The sequence below is a fragment of the Musca domestica genome, unplaced genomic scaffold (genome assembly GCF_030504385.1).
Source record: "Musca domestica strain aabys unplaced genomic scaffold, Musca_domestica.polishedcontigs.V.1.1 11, whole genome shotgun sequence".
In the NCBI taxonomy this organism is placed as follows: domain Eukaryota; kingdom Metazoa; phylum Arthropoda; class Insecta; order Diptera; family Muscidae; genus Musca; species Musca domestica.
In genome coordinates this window covers 2,254,241-2,271,002 of record NW_026712133.1, presented here as the reverse complement: position 1 = coordinate 2,271,002, position 16,762 = coordinate 2,254,241, and the positions used below count along the sequence as shown (strand labels likewise).

The window sequence follows — 16,762 nt, the reverse complement described above, 5'->3', positions numbered from 1 at the left end:
GAACACCGATGGGCACGGTTTACGTAACACCCCAGTGTTAGGGAGTCCGTTGCGGTGGACCAGTCTTTTTACTGGATAGTTTAGGGGCGCCAGTGACTTCGCCTCGTCGAGTCCAGGGATCATAGGTACTCGGGTATTTAGCCCGAGACTAACCCCTCCAGAAACCGCTGAGCTGTCCGCGACTGCTTATTTAATTCGCAGCTGCCCGATATATCTATCGGGCGTCCCACTATGCGCAACCTGTGGACGCATCCGGTAGCATTCAGCTATGCTTTCGCGAACGGAGGAGGGGTTAGAGGTTTGTCCCAAATTTCATAATCTTTGTAAGTAGCCGGCCTTTGGCAGGGGTTTGGAATTTTCATCTCTGAGTATGTCCCGTACCGGCTACCACGAATCAAAGATTTCTAAAATTAATTGTTTTTATAAATAGTCCACACAGCAAAGGTCATACTCCCCATGGGGATTGAGGAAATATACAAAGTGTCTATCAGTTTCAAATAGACTTTTTATACATTTAACAATTAGTGCTAATTACACAAATGGAAAATGCAAAACATGTATGTGAATTCAAAAAAAATTGCGACGGAAATATATCTTAAAAACCCACAAATATATTTTTATTGTGTAGTATTTTTACATATACACGAAAGAATGAACTAAATGGAACAACTACCTAAAACGAACTATGTGAACGACCAACTGTACATCAAATATGGATTTCTGTCATAAATTAATTTGAAATTATTTGCTTTATTATTCCAACTTTATACTCATACTTTTGGGACACAAAAAAACATTGCATTCAATAGGAAGCTTTTTACACTTGAAATTATATTTGTTTTCTTTTTAGGAGACTGCAGCACCCTGCCGCCAACAATATGCGATGATGTTTTCGACTGTATTATGTTCTTTAGCCAATGTTCTAACTACGAAATTCGAAAACAATCTTTAATAGCTTTAGGTTCATTTTGTGTAATGAATGATAACTACTTGATAAGGCCGGAGCTGAAGCAATTTTACTGTGATATTCTTAGTTCAGATAAAATAGAAGCAAGTATAAAAATTATATGTATGCGGAACATATGGATCTATCTTACAGAATCTGAAATGAACATGCATAATAGGGAAAAAGAATGTAAGTTTCTAAATAAGATACAGACCTATTCAAAATGAGCATGATTTTTGAAGTAAGTGAAAGTCAAATGTTTTTATCATACATATTTTCACGTGTGTAGGGGAAAAGCAGTCACAAAATGAAGACCTTAAAGAAATGAATGACGTTTCCTCTGGCATGGCAAGTCGCGTGATACAATTATACTTGCAAGAAATATTGGAGTGTTTTCTTAATCGAGATGATGCAGTCCGCCTCTGGGCAGTAAAAGTAATTCAAATAGTTCTGCGACAAGGCTTAGTTCATCCAGTGCGAATGGTGCCGTATTTGATTTGTTTGAGTACAGATTACAAGCTTGAGGTAGGTTATTTTGTATTTTGTAATAATGTTACATAAAAAAATATCCAATTTTTTAGACCGCTCATAGAGCAGATGCCTTACTTAAAGAAATCGATAGATCTTATGCAGGCTTTGTAAATATGAAAGTACAATTTGGTTTGCAACTATGTTTTAAGTTGCAAGAAGTATTGCAATATAATAGTAAATCCAGAAGCTGTGTGATACGAGGATATGTGTAAGTATTAAAAATACGATTCTACTTTTCTAATTTTTATAGTATATATTTTTTCTTCGTGTAACATATTACTGTCAATGTTCGATAATTGGCTCATAGAAAAAAATACATCAATATAAATAAGCCAAAATTAACACATAATGAATTTCATTTTTTCCAAGTCAAAACACTTTACTTGAATAACTAATTAATTCTATGATAATTTAAGAAAACCCTGTGAAATTGGAACTCGAATGAGCCTCGAAATATTTTGTTTTCTAATTCGCAAATAGCCATTTTACATTGGGATGATTCCGTTTGTATATTTGAACTTTTTTATTTTAATTGATTTTATTTTATTTGATCTATCGAAATGTAACAAGGCAAAGCTCAAAATTTATTAATATTACATATTCGGGTTTTTCAAAATTATAAGAATATGTTCCATAAAAAGTATTCTTGTGTGTAGTGACCATAATCCTATCTAATACTTTTTCGAGGATTTCGTTTATCTAGGTTGATGTGTTCCAACAACGCAGTAGGATGAAATTTTAGTAACAGACAGGACCTGGGCATCTTTTCCATCTACCATAGTAAGCACTAATTGATAGTCAAGGTTTATTTCGATAGTCTGTAATTATGCCATTTGTGTTTTCACGTCACTGACGTCTTCGCTAATAGTTTTTCTCTTTTAATCAAAATTTAATTGTGTTTCTTCTTTTCTGTATTGGAAGCAGTGGAAGTAAACAGGTTGTTGTTTTTGTAGCAGTAGTACATGCATGTGTTTGCGTTCTGCTAATCTGGTTCCAGCTCCAGGTTTAGAAATTCGGCTACTTTTACGGGCTGCAGCCAGAGATCTTCTGGAGTGAGTTGGGTAGGTTTGGCTGTGCAATTGAAGAGGTGTAGCGTATTGTGCGGGCCTGTATCACACGCCAGGCTGGCGTCACGCACATCTTCATCAATTCGTGCCCAATACGAATTGAGACGACTACACCATTCTGAACGTAATTGCGCCAAAACTACCCTGGTTTGTCTAGGCAGCTGACGTTCTTCAGCTGCAATGGATGGGGGGTGGACTCCGAGGACGGCATTCACTTTATAACTGCTAATAGCATCCGCGACGGCATCGGTGTGAATGCCACTCAGACCTGCCTGATAGGCTTTTTGATCTAGAGGTTCTCTCTTGTAGCACTGGACCTCCCTCTCTAGATCATGTATGTCCTTCCTGACACGCCTGGGTGGGGGAGATTTATCCACCATATGATGGTTGGGATGACTCTCACGGTAACACCCAAGCAGGTACTGCAACGAAATCATATGAAAGCAAGTTCCGCGAGATAGGGGTTCAGCCTTTCGCATATGTCATCGACCGGAATTCCACGTACGACTGGTACGACTGTTCCAATGTTGAAGCACTTCAGATTGTCTAGCCACTTTTTGCTCTTATGCTCCTGTACCAACCGGTTGACTTCCACTGTCAAATCACTGATTCTAGGATCAGTAGGGTTGGTACGTCGGAGATCATCACGCTCGTTTGCTAATCCTGCTGCCTCTGCTGGGAAGTTTGGTCTTATCTCGGGTATTCGACCAGCAGGTATATAGCGAGCGGCTGCAGCTTTGATGATGTTTCGGAAAATCCTTTCTGCTACCCGAACATCAGAAGGGTTGGGCAGTTCTCTGAAGCGGCGGTTGGTGAATTCTCTGAACTCTGGTCAGTGAGCTTTCCCATGGTTAAGGAAAGTGCGGCGTTCAGAGGTTATGAAATCGGGCGACCTGCTTATGGAGACTATTATTGGGAGATGGTCTGAGCCAAGAGGAATGACGGGTTGCCAAGTCACGGCATTTATCAGACCGGATGACACTATGGTTAGGTCTGGCGAACTGTGACACTCTCCTCTTATTCGGGTGGGGGCATCCTCTTTAACCGTGCAGAATGTGGAGCAGTCAATCTGCTCTGCCAGCGCTGATCCCCTCTGGTCATTACCTAGGAAGGAATGCCACAACTCATGGTGGGCATTAAAATCCCCTAGTACCAGGCGGTTATTGCCTACCAATAATGGGCTAATATCAGGCAAATAATGCGGTTCACAGCTATTAATCGGCGGGATATACACATTAAGCACCTCTACCTCGGCAGTACCACACTTGACTGCTACCCCCATACATTCCATGCATGGGTCACTAGAGACTAGCTCAAGCGAGATAGGTCTGTACTGAACAGAATGCTGTAACAGGAACGCTAATCCCCCACCTCCACTTCTGCTGCGATCCTTCCTTAGTACGTTGTAACCATTACAACGTTGTAGGCTGCAATTTTCATTCAGCATGGTTTCATGCACTGCTGCGATCTTAATATTCCTCCGACTCATAAATTCCACTATCTCATCTATTTTGACTCGAAGTCCGTTGCAATTGAATTGCAAGAATGATGCACAATCCGGATTTGGAACAGCAATATGTGGCGTTAGGTGCTGCGGAGTTGGTTGCTGTTCTGGAGACTGCGGTGGAGTGCCATACTCCGACGACGTCTCTGACGAGGACGACGAAGAAGAGGACTCGCTGGGGACTACGTAACTGCAGCAAGTCGCAACATAATCCTTTTTGATGTAGTCTCGCATACGCCTTAGTCCGGAACAGTTCTTGAAGTGCACCCATTCTCTACATCCATTACATCGCACCGAAACAGATATGTGGTGGATGACGTTTTGACAAACCGAGCAGAACCAATGTCCGGGGTTTTCCTCAATCCCGGCACGGACCAATAAAATCCGGAGCAAGCATTCCGGGATACGCTGCTCCCAATGCAGAAAAAAAAACAAACACAAACATGTACATACTGGGTTGGTAGCCGCTGGCCGAAACTGGGATCTTGTTGTTTCGGGTCAATCCGGTATTGTAGAACCCACTGCCGTGGGATTAACCAACGTCAACAGGTTGATACAGGAGCATAAGCGGAAAAAGTGGTTAAACCATCTGAAGTGATGCATAATTCGAACCGATTTAAATAAACAATGGGTAACGGTTAAGGCACTCTCGAACCACAAAAGTCCTTAACCTGTGGTTAGCCACCCACATAGTTCCCGAAGCCTGAAAAATGGGCCGGATGGTCCGACCACTGAAGCCAGGCAAGGATGCCAGCAAAAGCGAAACGTGCAGGCCGAGTTCGCTTCCTCCTCCTCAGTATCAGAGGAAGCTATTCAGTTGCTAAGAATCAACACGGATTCCGTCCACTACATAGTACCACAACGACATTGCACGCCATATCCACACATACATATCAGACGAGGGCTCAACCAGAACAGGCCGTGCCATAGAACAGTAGTGGTGGCTGTTGATTTGTCAAAGGCCTTTGATACGGTCAACCATACCACGCTGTTCTAGGACGTTGAGAATACTACCCTCCGGCCATATTTGAAACGTTGGATAGGCAATTATATGTGTGGACGCAGGCGGAACAAGAAGTCCAAGCCCGTAAAGTGAAACAGGGAGTTCTCCAAGGTCGAGTGATATCACCGGAACTGATTAGCCTCGACCTTTCCGGAATTCCGCTCCCTCCAAACGAGACCGTAACATATGCGGACGACTGTACGATCACTGTACGGGTCCTGTAGTTGATGACAAATGTGTCAGGGTGAACATCTTGCCCCGCCATTTTCCCTGCGAGGAATATGAAAATATCCGCCACTAAATAAACGGCCACACTACTTACCACTGCGGAGATGATAACACAGTTGAATGTGCAGGTCGAGGGGCATATAATTCCGACCACTAACTACCCTAAAATCCTTGGGATCACATTTGATAGCATGTTCAAGTTGTCCGCGCAAGCTATCTGCAATAAATTGAAAAGTAGGAACAAGGTCCGCAAGGCGCTAGCCGGCAGCACTGGGCGCGAATAAAGAAACCTTGTTGACCTCTTATTAAACGATAGGTCGGTCTGTTGTTAGCTATGCGGCTCCAGTGTGGTCTGCGAATACGCGTGCAACGCAGTGGAAAGTATTCAGACCTGCCAGAGAATTGATACAGGGTGCCTCCTCACGACTCCTGTGAACCATTTACATGAGGAGATGAAGATTCTTCCCTCATGTCAGCATAGTTATATGCCTTCGTTGCAGTACCTGCCTGGGTGTTATCGTGGGAGTCATCCTAACCACCATATGGTGGACAGAACTCCCCCACCCAGGCGTTTCAGAAATGAGCTGCATGTTCTAGAGGTCTAGCGATATAAAAGAGAGCCTCTAGATCATTAAGCCTATCAAGTGAGTCTAAATAGCATTCATACTGATGTAGTCGCAGACGTAGTTAACAATTACAGCATGAATGAGATCCTCGGAGTCCACCCCCATCCATTGCAGCTGAAGAACGTCGGTTGCCTAGGCAAACCAGGGTAGTTTTGGCCCAACTACGTTCAGGATGGTGCAGACATCTAAATTCATATTGGACATGAATTAACGAAGATGTGCGAACCGCTTGCCCAGCTTGCGATACAGGCCCGCACAATACACCGCATATGTTCAATTATCTAGATAAACCTACCCAACTCCGTCTAGAGAATCTCTGGCTAGAGCCCATAAATGTAACAGAATTCCTAAACCTGGACATCGGAGAAGAACCGGATTAATGAGTCTTTAAACAACAGAGTACATTACCACTGTTACAACAACAACCATGAACTTATCCGTGTCTGAGACATTTTCTCGTAGAAATTGTTTGTATTGGTTTTGTCCAGATGAACCATCATATCCCCAGTAAAAGAGAGTTACTTTGCAGTCCCCATACTCCTTTAATTCACTTCCTCTAATTGATTGTAGCAATTGTTGAGCTCCTGAAGTTGTGATTCCGCATTTATATTGTCATACGATACGACGGATTTAAGTCCTTTTTAGTCGCACGCAATCTAAGTTGCATTTATTGGTGGGTTGTTTTATATATATATACTACCTGGCCCAGTCCGCGTTGCCGGCCCGTAGTTTTAATCTTTAATGCATAGTTTTTAAAGCATAATAATTCACAAATCTGGCTCACATAAGTGGCACAATTTTTAGTATAAATGATGACTCGATTAAATAGAAATAAATACGCCTTTCAAAAAACCTGATCTTTTTTTTCAATAAGAGGTTTTAGTTTGAGAGTTAAGAACCTAAATAATATAGCATATATATTATATTAAAGATGGTTCTCTACCCCTAAAGTAGCTTAAACACACATTTTAAGTCAAATCGATTGGAAAATATAATCAAAACCATCGAAATAGGTAAAATCAGGAGGTATTTTTATATGAGCCCTACTCCAAAACATTGACATTGAAAAATTTCCGCGAAGAGGTCTTCTACCAGAAGATAGGTGCCAACTAAGGACAAAATCAATGAAAAAATGTGACTAAGACCCCGGTAATACCTTCAAATAAGAGTTATAATGAAGCATGGTCCTATACTTATAATTATTTGAAAGAATTTGTTTTTCTTTTTAAAATCTCAAATTACCAACATTTCAGGATTTTGAAAGGGGCTATATCATTTGAGGGGGGCTATATCACCAATCAGACCAACCTGATACATATTTTGTACAAATGATTCCTCATGTAACCCCTAGGACTGTATCAAATTTAAAATTTTTGCGGATTATAGTGCAAAATATTTGCGGCTCTTTGTGTATGGTTAACCTATATAAAATGGACTAGTCAAGATTACGTCGTGGAATAGATATCATATTCATGATTTTGGCAAATATTTGGATTTTAGATAAATGCAAAAATGGGAGCAAAATTGGGCGTGGTCACATTTTCTTTGCATTACATTGGAGTAGGACGAACATTTAAAAAAAAAATATATATCCAAATAGTTCCAGCCGGTCTCAACTGATTCAAATACCAACGAACAATATTTGGTTCATATATAGATTAAAAAGTAGGCGTGGTCAGTTCCTCAGCCCCCAAATAAATACTTAGGATTGGAGGGAAAGTCTACAGTATGTCGTTTAATAATTTTTAAAACGATATCTTCATTATTTGGCAAAAATAAAGATTTAAGATAAATCGAAATAATGGGCGTAAAAGTATGCGTGGTCAATATTTTTTTCTTTAAAAACCTAACTCGGGGTAAGAAGAATGTTTGTACAAAAACTTATTCATATCAGTTCAACCGTTCTCAACTGATTCCATTACCAACGAATAACAATTGATTTATATATATAGATATAACGGATAAATTAGAAATGCTAGCTTTATCGGGATAAGATATTGCTAATATCATGGGAATCTCAAGTCCATTTAATTTTACATGAAGAGCTACAGATGAAAAAGCTTTCTGCAAGATGGGTGCCGGATTTGTTAACAGTCGATAAAAAACACATAAGAATGAACATTTCTTATTTCTCTTGTTTGGATTGTTTTAAGCGAAATAAAATGGGTTTTATGCGTCGTTTCATAACTGTTTAAGAGACATGGATCCACCACTATACTCCAGAGGCAAAAGAACAATCCAAACAGTGAACTGAAGCTGGAAGAAGTGTCCCAATGAATGTAAAAACAATTCAATCGGCTGGTAAGGTCATGACAAAGGGACTTCAAAGGTTTTTTATTGATTGACTATCTGCAAAAGGGTAAAACAATAAGTTCAGAGTACTATTGCAACCTTTTGGATCAAATAAATGTACAAATTCGAGAAAAAAGTCTTGCCTTGCAACACAAGAGTGTTTTAACAATGGCTTAAATCAACGAATTAAAGTACGAGTTGCTTGACCACCCACCTTATTCTCCTGATTTAGCTCCCAGTGACATTTACTTGTTCCCTAATCTAAAAAAATTTCTTGCTGCAAGCGATATACCTCAAATTAAGATGCAATTACTGTTGTAAACCACTATTTTGAAGACCTTGAGGAAAACTATTTCAATCAAAGGATAGAACTGCTAGAAAAGCGTTGGACTAAGTGGATTGAAATTTCAGGAGATTATATTGAAAAATAAAAATATTTTTGATCGTATATATACATATATATATATTGTATATATATATATTTATATATATATATATATATATATATATATATATATATATATATATATATATATATATATATATATATATATATATACTTATATATACATATATATATATATATATATACAATATATATATATATATATATATATATATATATATATATATATATATATATATATATATATATAAACGGATAAATTAGAAATGCTTGTTTTTTTGGGACTTCGAAGGTATTTTATTGATAGACTATTTCAACCTTTTTGGATCAATTAAATGTACAAATTCGAGAAAAATGTCCTGCCTTGCAACACCAAAAAATAATTTTTACATTAAGACAATGCACCAGCGCACAAGAGTGTTTTAACAATGGCTTAAATTAAGAGAAAGCTAAATACGGAATTGAAACCACTTGACATGCCTAATATCAAGAAAGTGAAACAATAAAAACAATCAGAAGGATAAAGTTGTTAAATATACAAGTGCGGTTCGGAAACTTCTTAGCCTATCAATGAAATAGAATTGTTAGTTTTTCAAAAATATTTTTATTTTTCAATATAATCTCCTGAAATTTCAATCCACTTAGTCCAACGCTTTTCTAGCAGTTCTATCCTTTGATTGAAATAGTTTTCCTCAAGGTCTTCAAAATAGTGGTTTACATGAGGAAAGTCCCGATTAGTAGTTGGCCATTGATGGTAACCCTTCTGTCGTTAATGATGATGATGCCGTCATCAATAATCGATTACGATTCGAGATGGCTGGGACGTGTGGTACAATGTGCGATAACCCCTGAGTGGAGTTGTTGAGCGCAAGTTTTCGTGTTTTGTAGTTTTTTACAAAATGTTGTTGTAAGTGTACCTCTGCAATTTATGATAGGTATAATCTGGTCGCCACATTCAGCTATGTTGTTATTATTAGCAAAATTAAGGATAGTATTGTTGTGCTGAACTGGATGTATGATCATCTTCTTACAAAATAACTTAACATTAGGGTATTTAATTATAAAATATAAAAAATCATTATTTAATAGAACTTTAATTTGGGATACTTCCATAAGGTCAGTAACCGTAATATTGGTAAAGTGTTCATTTACAATTTTCTCCAAATCATTAGATTCTAGGATTGCCGGATTAATTATTCCGATTTTTGTAAGAGTAACTGATAACATCAGGGTTTCAAGCTAATCAATAATGATTCTATTTCGGGAAATCCAAGATTCATATAGATTTTCTGCGTTCATGTGTTCCGGTTTTGTGTTCCTTACTAAATTATTTACAGAGTCTGTTAATTCGTTTATTTTTTCCTGCGTCCTTGTATTTATTGTCATTGCCTATGCTCTGACTCAATGAGCTCTTTTTGGGTAAATTTTATATTTTGAAAGTCGTCATAATCTGGAGTGCGGCTACAACCTTTGGCGCGGTCCCTAGAAAATTTAGGCTTCTAGCATGCCTGCGATGAATATTTACCGTTTCTAAGAGAGTCTTCATGTGTCGTATGTCAGAGTCCAGTATCTGTTTCATATGTGACCTAGGAAAATGAATTCTCATGTCTTCTGTTTCTTTTATAATCGCTGAGTACATAGAAAAGTTAGTTGAGTGTTTAAGGTAACCGAAATCCTCCCAAATTAAGGCATTTCCGCCTGTTATTGGTATGTAGTTTGAATAAGTGTAGTCGGTAATTTTTGCCGATATCGATACTGCGAGAAGTAGCGTTGTCCAAATCCTAGTAATAAAAAAAGACATAAAAACTTTATTTTGGTTACCTTAAATTGTCTTTATGGACCACCCTCCCTTAGGATTGTGGTCCCCAAGCCAGCTTCGACAGTTTCCTCTGTGTACAAATTTGACATTTTATTTTCTAATCTTCGATTTCATTTAACCAGAACTTTTTCTCCTACTTCGAAAACTATATTTTGTCTTGTCTTATTTAATCGCTGAGTACATAGATAAGTTAGTTGAGTGTTTAAGGTAATCGAAATCCTCCCAAATTAAGGCATTTCCGTCTGTAACGGTAACAGGGAGTTATACCTAAAAAATTGAGTTCGTCGAATTCTAAAAGCTCATCATCTACTTCTTGGACTTGCTTCTCAGCAAACTCTTGATATTCGAATTCCTCTTGGTCAGGCGCGGTGTTGTCTGAGACTAATTGGTTAATTCTTTGTAGTTTTGGTCCGGTGTACCTAGCACTGCCATTGCTTGGTTTTTTTATTTTGTGTGTTCTGCCTTTGAACATGCACCTGACTATTTTGCGGTTGTCCATAAGGCGGACTGTATTGTCGGTATTGAGTAGATTTCCTAAATCTTGATGAGCTGTCTATTTCCATTGGTTCTTGTTGGACATGTTGCCCTTGTCTTTTAACAAAATGGGGATTTTTTACTTCTGTTTTGAAGTTAGTGTCCAATGTTGGGTTACACTCCTTGCTGTGTTGTCTTTGTTCGGAAATTTTCTGTCTTTGCTCGATGCTTCGTGCAAAGTTAGTTGCAAACGTGTAGCGCTCATGATTAGCTTCAACTTCTTGCGCTAATGCCAAAGCTGAAGGAAGATCAGATGATCTAGCGGAAAAAAGAACATCGCTTAAAGAGTTTTTTGTCCCTGAAATGAATACTCGCAGTGCATCTGCTCTGTATTTTTCGTTCAGGGACGCGGCGACTTTGCTGTCATACTTCATTACAGTTTTATTGATGAGCAGAGTCAGTTTTTTCTCAACCTCATCATAGTACTGCAGAAGAGTCATATTTCCCCGTCGTAAAGGTGACATTTCCTGTTCTATAAGGTAAACGGGTTCTGTTCTATAAGGTAAATCTGCGTATGTAAAATCTAATCTATTTATTATGGTTTTGAAATTGAGAGGGATATCGAAGGACGAAAATATACCTAAAGCTTGGTAATGTTTAGAACTTCCTTCGTATCTCTCATAAACATTGTAAGCGATGTGTGCCGCTTTTCTCCACGAGACGTAAGTCTCATTTTTGCCATCGAATTCTGGCAGGGACTTTATAATGTCCAAAGTTTCACTACACGAGACGCTCAATCTTATTTCAGCATCTTTGTAGTTATCTGAATATTCCTCAATTCTTGCTTAACCTCTTCAAGTTTCCTACTAAAATTTAGCTCTTGAACAGCGAGTGCGCTTGCAACTACGGCTTCTACAATCGTTTTCAACTGTTCCGGAGTCAGTGCCATTTTAGTCTCTAGTTGGTGTTGCAAACAATCGTTACTTTGAAGTCTTTGGAATTTATTTAATAAATCTTCTAAATCTCTATCACTCATATAATATTTTCGCACAAAAGAAAATCGAAATATCGGATAAAAACAAGAACAAAGGCCTTAAGTTTAACAAACACTTATTTTTCTTTTAAAATAAAAAAGTCGAAAACACGAAGAAAACCTCTTGCAGAAAAAAAAAAAACATGAGCCTGAAATTCACTTAATTTTTTTTCACTTTTTCAATAAACACTCTACTTACATGTTAATATTTAGTTTTAGTACTTAATTAATAAGTTAATTGCTAATTAATTTGTTGATTGTTCATATCCGCTTGAGGGAAGTGTAGTGGGCCGTTGGTCGGTTTTGTGGGTAGAGTTGCTTAACGATGACGATGTTTGCTTCTTTGTTGTTGTTCTTAGCATTGATGATGATGTGGTTGTTAAAAAATCAGAAACTTATATCCATTCAACTTTTCCTAACCGGGCGTTTCCGTAGGTAATATTGGTGTCAACTATGACGATGTTTACTTCGTTGTTGGTGTTGATAATGATTTTGTTAAAAACGTTGATGTGGATTCTTAACCGGGCGGTTTAGTGGGAGTTGGGCGCCAGTTAAATAATAAAATTTTGTGTTTATTTTATTTTTATTTATTCAGTAGTGAGCAGCGATGGCTGGCTCCTATTTGTTAATTTTGTCAAATTACTAGTAAAGTATTATTTTAGTTTTAATAGTGAGCAGCGATAGCTGGCTCTTGTCTAGATGACTTGCGATCGCAGAGTGGTTGTTAGTTTTTCGTTTTCATAATGCCCACCAAACTGCAACAACAGCATTTTGCATCCAACTGCCAGCTCAGAGTCTGGCAATGCAGTTGGCATTTTTGTACTTATTAAACCTCTATGTGTTAAGTTAACTCTTATATATATATATATATATATATATATATATATATATATATATATATATATATATATATATATATATATATATATATATATATATATATATATATATATATATATACATATATATATATATATATATATATATATATAAATAATAATGTAATAATGTAACGATAATATTCGATTCCGCAGATGTTTCAAAATTGAGTAGGCTGATTGCGGCCTCAATTTGCAAAGCTGTTATGGCGCCATTTGATATATATATATATATATATATATATATATATATATATTGGCCCGGCGGATCGGGTTGCTCATACCACAGGTAGAGGGAGGAAACATGAAAAGATTTTTTCATCATCGACTTTTAATATCTAAATAGGATTCGATAGCAAACATATTGAAAGTAAGTAAGGAAACCAAAAGGTTGCTCGAAACAGTTGAAAGTGTCGGCGTGGCATGCCCACAAAAACGACAATTTCCCCATTTAAACAATTACGAAATTTTTGCTATTAGTTATTTCTCGACAACTGTTTGTTTGGTAGGTAGGATTGTTACGTTTAAGAATTATCGATTTTTCCTCAGTTAATACAATTTTGAGAAAATTCTAATGGACTGGAACTTTTAATGGAACAATGTGGGACAACATTTTGTATTCACAAAAAGATGCCTGAGATTGTCTTCTTTCCGTCTATCAGACAAGTCACAGTCAAGTCATTCCGAACGAAAATGTTTTAAATTCGGTATTTAGCTTCTTTAGAAAATGAAAGACGAACATTTTTTTCGGTTTCAAATCACTTGAGATTTTGCAAGTGAAATTGTATTTTTATGGGAACTTATAACTTTATAACACTCTTAAAACACTTTCAACTAATAAAAACGTTATTTTAATAAAAAAAAACATACGATTAAATTTACATAATTATTATTATTTTTTTAAATAATAAAATAAAAAAGGTTGCAAACAAATCGCGAAAAAATGAGAGATTTCTGAGACTTTGACTTTTGAAATGTAATGTTTTATTTTGCATGATTTTTTTCCATTTTGACTTACTATTTTCGAATGCACATTAGTAGTGTTTTTTTTAAATTCTAATATGATGTGTAGTCTTTTTGGGAAGTATAAAGCGACGACAATTATGAGGTGGCGGACCTGATTAGACGATGTCAAAATAATCTAACGTGGTCAATACAAAGCTAAAAGATAATTACTTTTTAAAAATCGCTAAAAAATCAAAAAAAAGAGCCTATCGCATTGCAAAAATTCTAAAATCGGGAAAAAAATGAGAACACTTTTCAATGGAATCAAATTTCAAAACAATAGTAAGGACCAAACTTCGTAAGGACCTTTAAACATTCGCCGTAAAAAACTAACTATACTATGCTTATAACTCAAGAACGTTTTGACGGATTTTCACAATTCATACAATCGAAATGGAATCTTGTCCAAAAATGCGTATAAAAATGCCAATAAAAGCATGAATGAAAAAATCTTTTTGGCGTGAAATTTTTTAAATTTTAAAACTACATTTTTTATTGTTTTGAATTCTGAATGAATAATATCAAAATAGTACGCAATACGATGTTAAATGACGATCTTTCATGTCTGAAATTGACATTTAGCTTTCAACTCCAGGATCTACATCGTGTTTCAGCTGGAAGATGCGAACACATTTAAACAAACAAAAATAACCGATAAAACGTTATGGGGCTCATTTCAAAACGTGGACCTACCTACTTCTTTCACATGACAATAATCCGTCCAATGAGAACTCAAAATGCAATATGTGTCATAAACCCCGGATAAGGGTACAACCCGATTTCAAATATAATTTAGATTTTAACCCTATTTTCATACTAATTTCGGCAAATGTTAGTAATTTGGGAAGAAACCATCCTTGCATAAACTGATTACGTTTTGTATAACATCATATGATTTAAACTATTTTCGGGGTCTTGGCCCTTTTTTCATTTACTGACCTTTAGATGGGATCTTTGCTTCTAAGGAGGTAGAAATCCTCTTCCCAAACAATATTCAATATTCGGAGTAGGGCCCATCTTGGTTTTGACCACATTCATCAATTGATTTGGCTAAAAATTGTATTTGGGCAATTCTGGAGTAGAGAATCATCTTACAGATAATAGTCCATGTAGGCATTTATTTAAGTATAGTCCCCACATTAGTATACACACAAGTAGGCATTTTGTATTCTATTGCATTTGTAATCCTCATGAGAATATTGGTTCGGCCGGGCAGAACTTTTAATATCATCCACCTTAGGGTAAAGTAAACATTTTTATATAAAAGCATCTGAATTCAAGCGTGTTTCACTTTAAACTTCATATACCAGTAAGACTGTTTGGATAATACAGTTAAACTTATCAAAAAACCATAACGTGAATGAGGCCGTTATATAGGGCCATACCAAAACGGGAAGCTCTATGGACAATTTTGTACTTCAAGGATTGTCATCTATTAAATACCAAATTTGAAACAATGTTGTTTCGCCATATGAGTTAGAATGCATTATGACCTACAAATACCAATTTTTAGACAAATCCGCGAAAAAATGTGGCAAAAATCGTCAAAATACCGAATATCAGGAGGTACTATGGGGGCTTTGCCAAAACGTGGACCTATACATATAATGTTTCGCCACACGAGCTAGAAACCAATATTATAATAATCGGTTGACGTTTGGTTATAGCTCTCATATTTTGGTTGATTTTACATATTTGCACCAAACACGCTACACATATCTAATTTCAATGAAATGTGGAAACAAATTTGTAAAATTTTATTGAAATCAGTTCATATTTGAATATAGTTCCTATATACAAATATTATATTCCAAACACGCTATGCATATCTTCAAAACTCCACTGTTTCGAATACAAGTTACACTAATTTGAAATTCTGTGTACTTTTAAATAAAAAGAAGAAACATTATTTTTGTCCCAGAAGGCGTCATCAGAATGTTGCTAAATTATTAATATTGAGCAATACTTGGTTTTTCTAATTTAAAAATAATAACCTTTTTCTTCAGTGTCTTCTTGGTCGATACTCTTTATAACCCTCATGTGTATTTGATTCACTTTTCGATATTTATTAAAATACTCTCAATTCATTGTTTTAACTCTCTTGGAGAATGTACAAACAGCGAACGTAAGAGAACTAAAAAGAAATCAACGCAATCATACTGTTCTAAAGAACTTCGATCAAATGGCGCCATAACAGTTTTGCAAATTGAGGCCTCAATTTTGAAACATCTGCGGAATCGAATATTATCGTTACATTATTATTTAGTCCATGATTAGGTTAGAAAACTCAACCACTATAAAGAATGTCAATGAGTGCACCACACCATCACGGTTGCCAGAGTTAGTTAAATTCTACCTTATTCACATCCAATTATAAGATGACCTTTGCTACCCATCTCCATTCTTCTCTATTTCTTGGCCCGGCGGATCGGGTTGCTCATACCACAGGTAGAGGGAGGAAAGATGAAAAGATTTTTTCATCATCGACTTTTAATATCTAAATAGGATTCGATAGCAAACATATTGAAAGTAAGTAAGGAAACCAAAAGGTTGCTCGAAACAGTTGAAAGTGTCGCCCACAAAAACGACAATTTCCCCCATTTAAAAAATTACGAAATTTTTGCTAATAGTTATTTCTCGACAACTGTTTGTTTGTTAGGTAGGATTGTTACGTTTAAGAATTATCGATTTTTCCTCAGTTAATACAATTTTGAGAAAATTCTAATGGACTGGAACTTTTAATGGAACAATGTTGGACAACATTTTGTATTCACAAAAAGATGCCTGAGATTGTCTTCTTTCCGTCTATCAGACAAGTCACAGTCAAGTCATTCCGAACGAAAATGTTTTAAATTCCGTATTTAGCTTCTTTAGAAAATGAAAGACGAACATTTTTTCAGTTTTAAAACACTTGAGATTTTGCAAGTGAAATTGTATTTTTATGGGAACT

The 16,762-nt window shown here is 36.5% G+C and overlaps 1 protein-coding gene across 4 annotated transcripts in view; it reads left to right on the top strand.

The window, feature by feature from the left end:
* Window positions 1-16,762, top strand: part of LOC101901484 (nipped-B protein) — a 436,426-nt gene that overhangs the window by 336,727 nt on the left and 82,937 nt on the right. For all 4 annotated transcript variants that reach the window (XM_059129842.1, XM_059129838.1, XM_059129846.1 and 1 more), the window contains 3 exons: window positions 851-1,135; window positions 1,236-1,471; window positions 1,528-1,685. In XM_059129842.1, coding sequence (XP_058985825.1) covers window positions 851-1,135; window positions 1,236-1,471; window positions 1,528-1,685 — 679 coding nt within the window. The remainder of the gene's footprint in view (window positions 1-850; window positions 1,136-1,235; window positions 1,472-1,527; window positions 1,686-16,762) is intronic.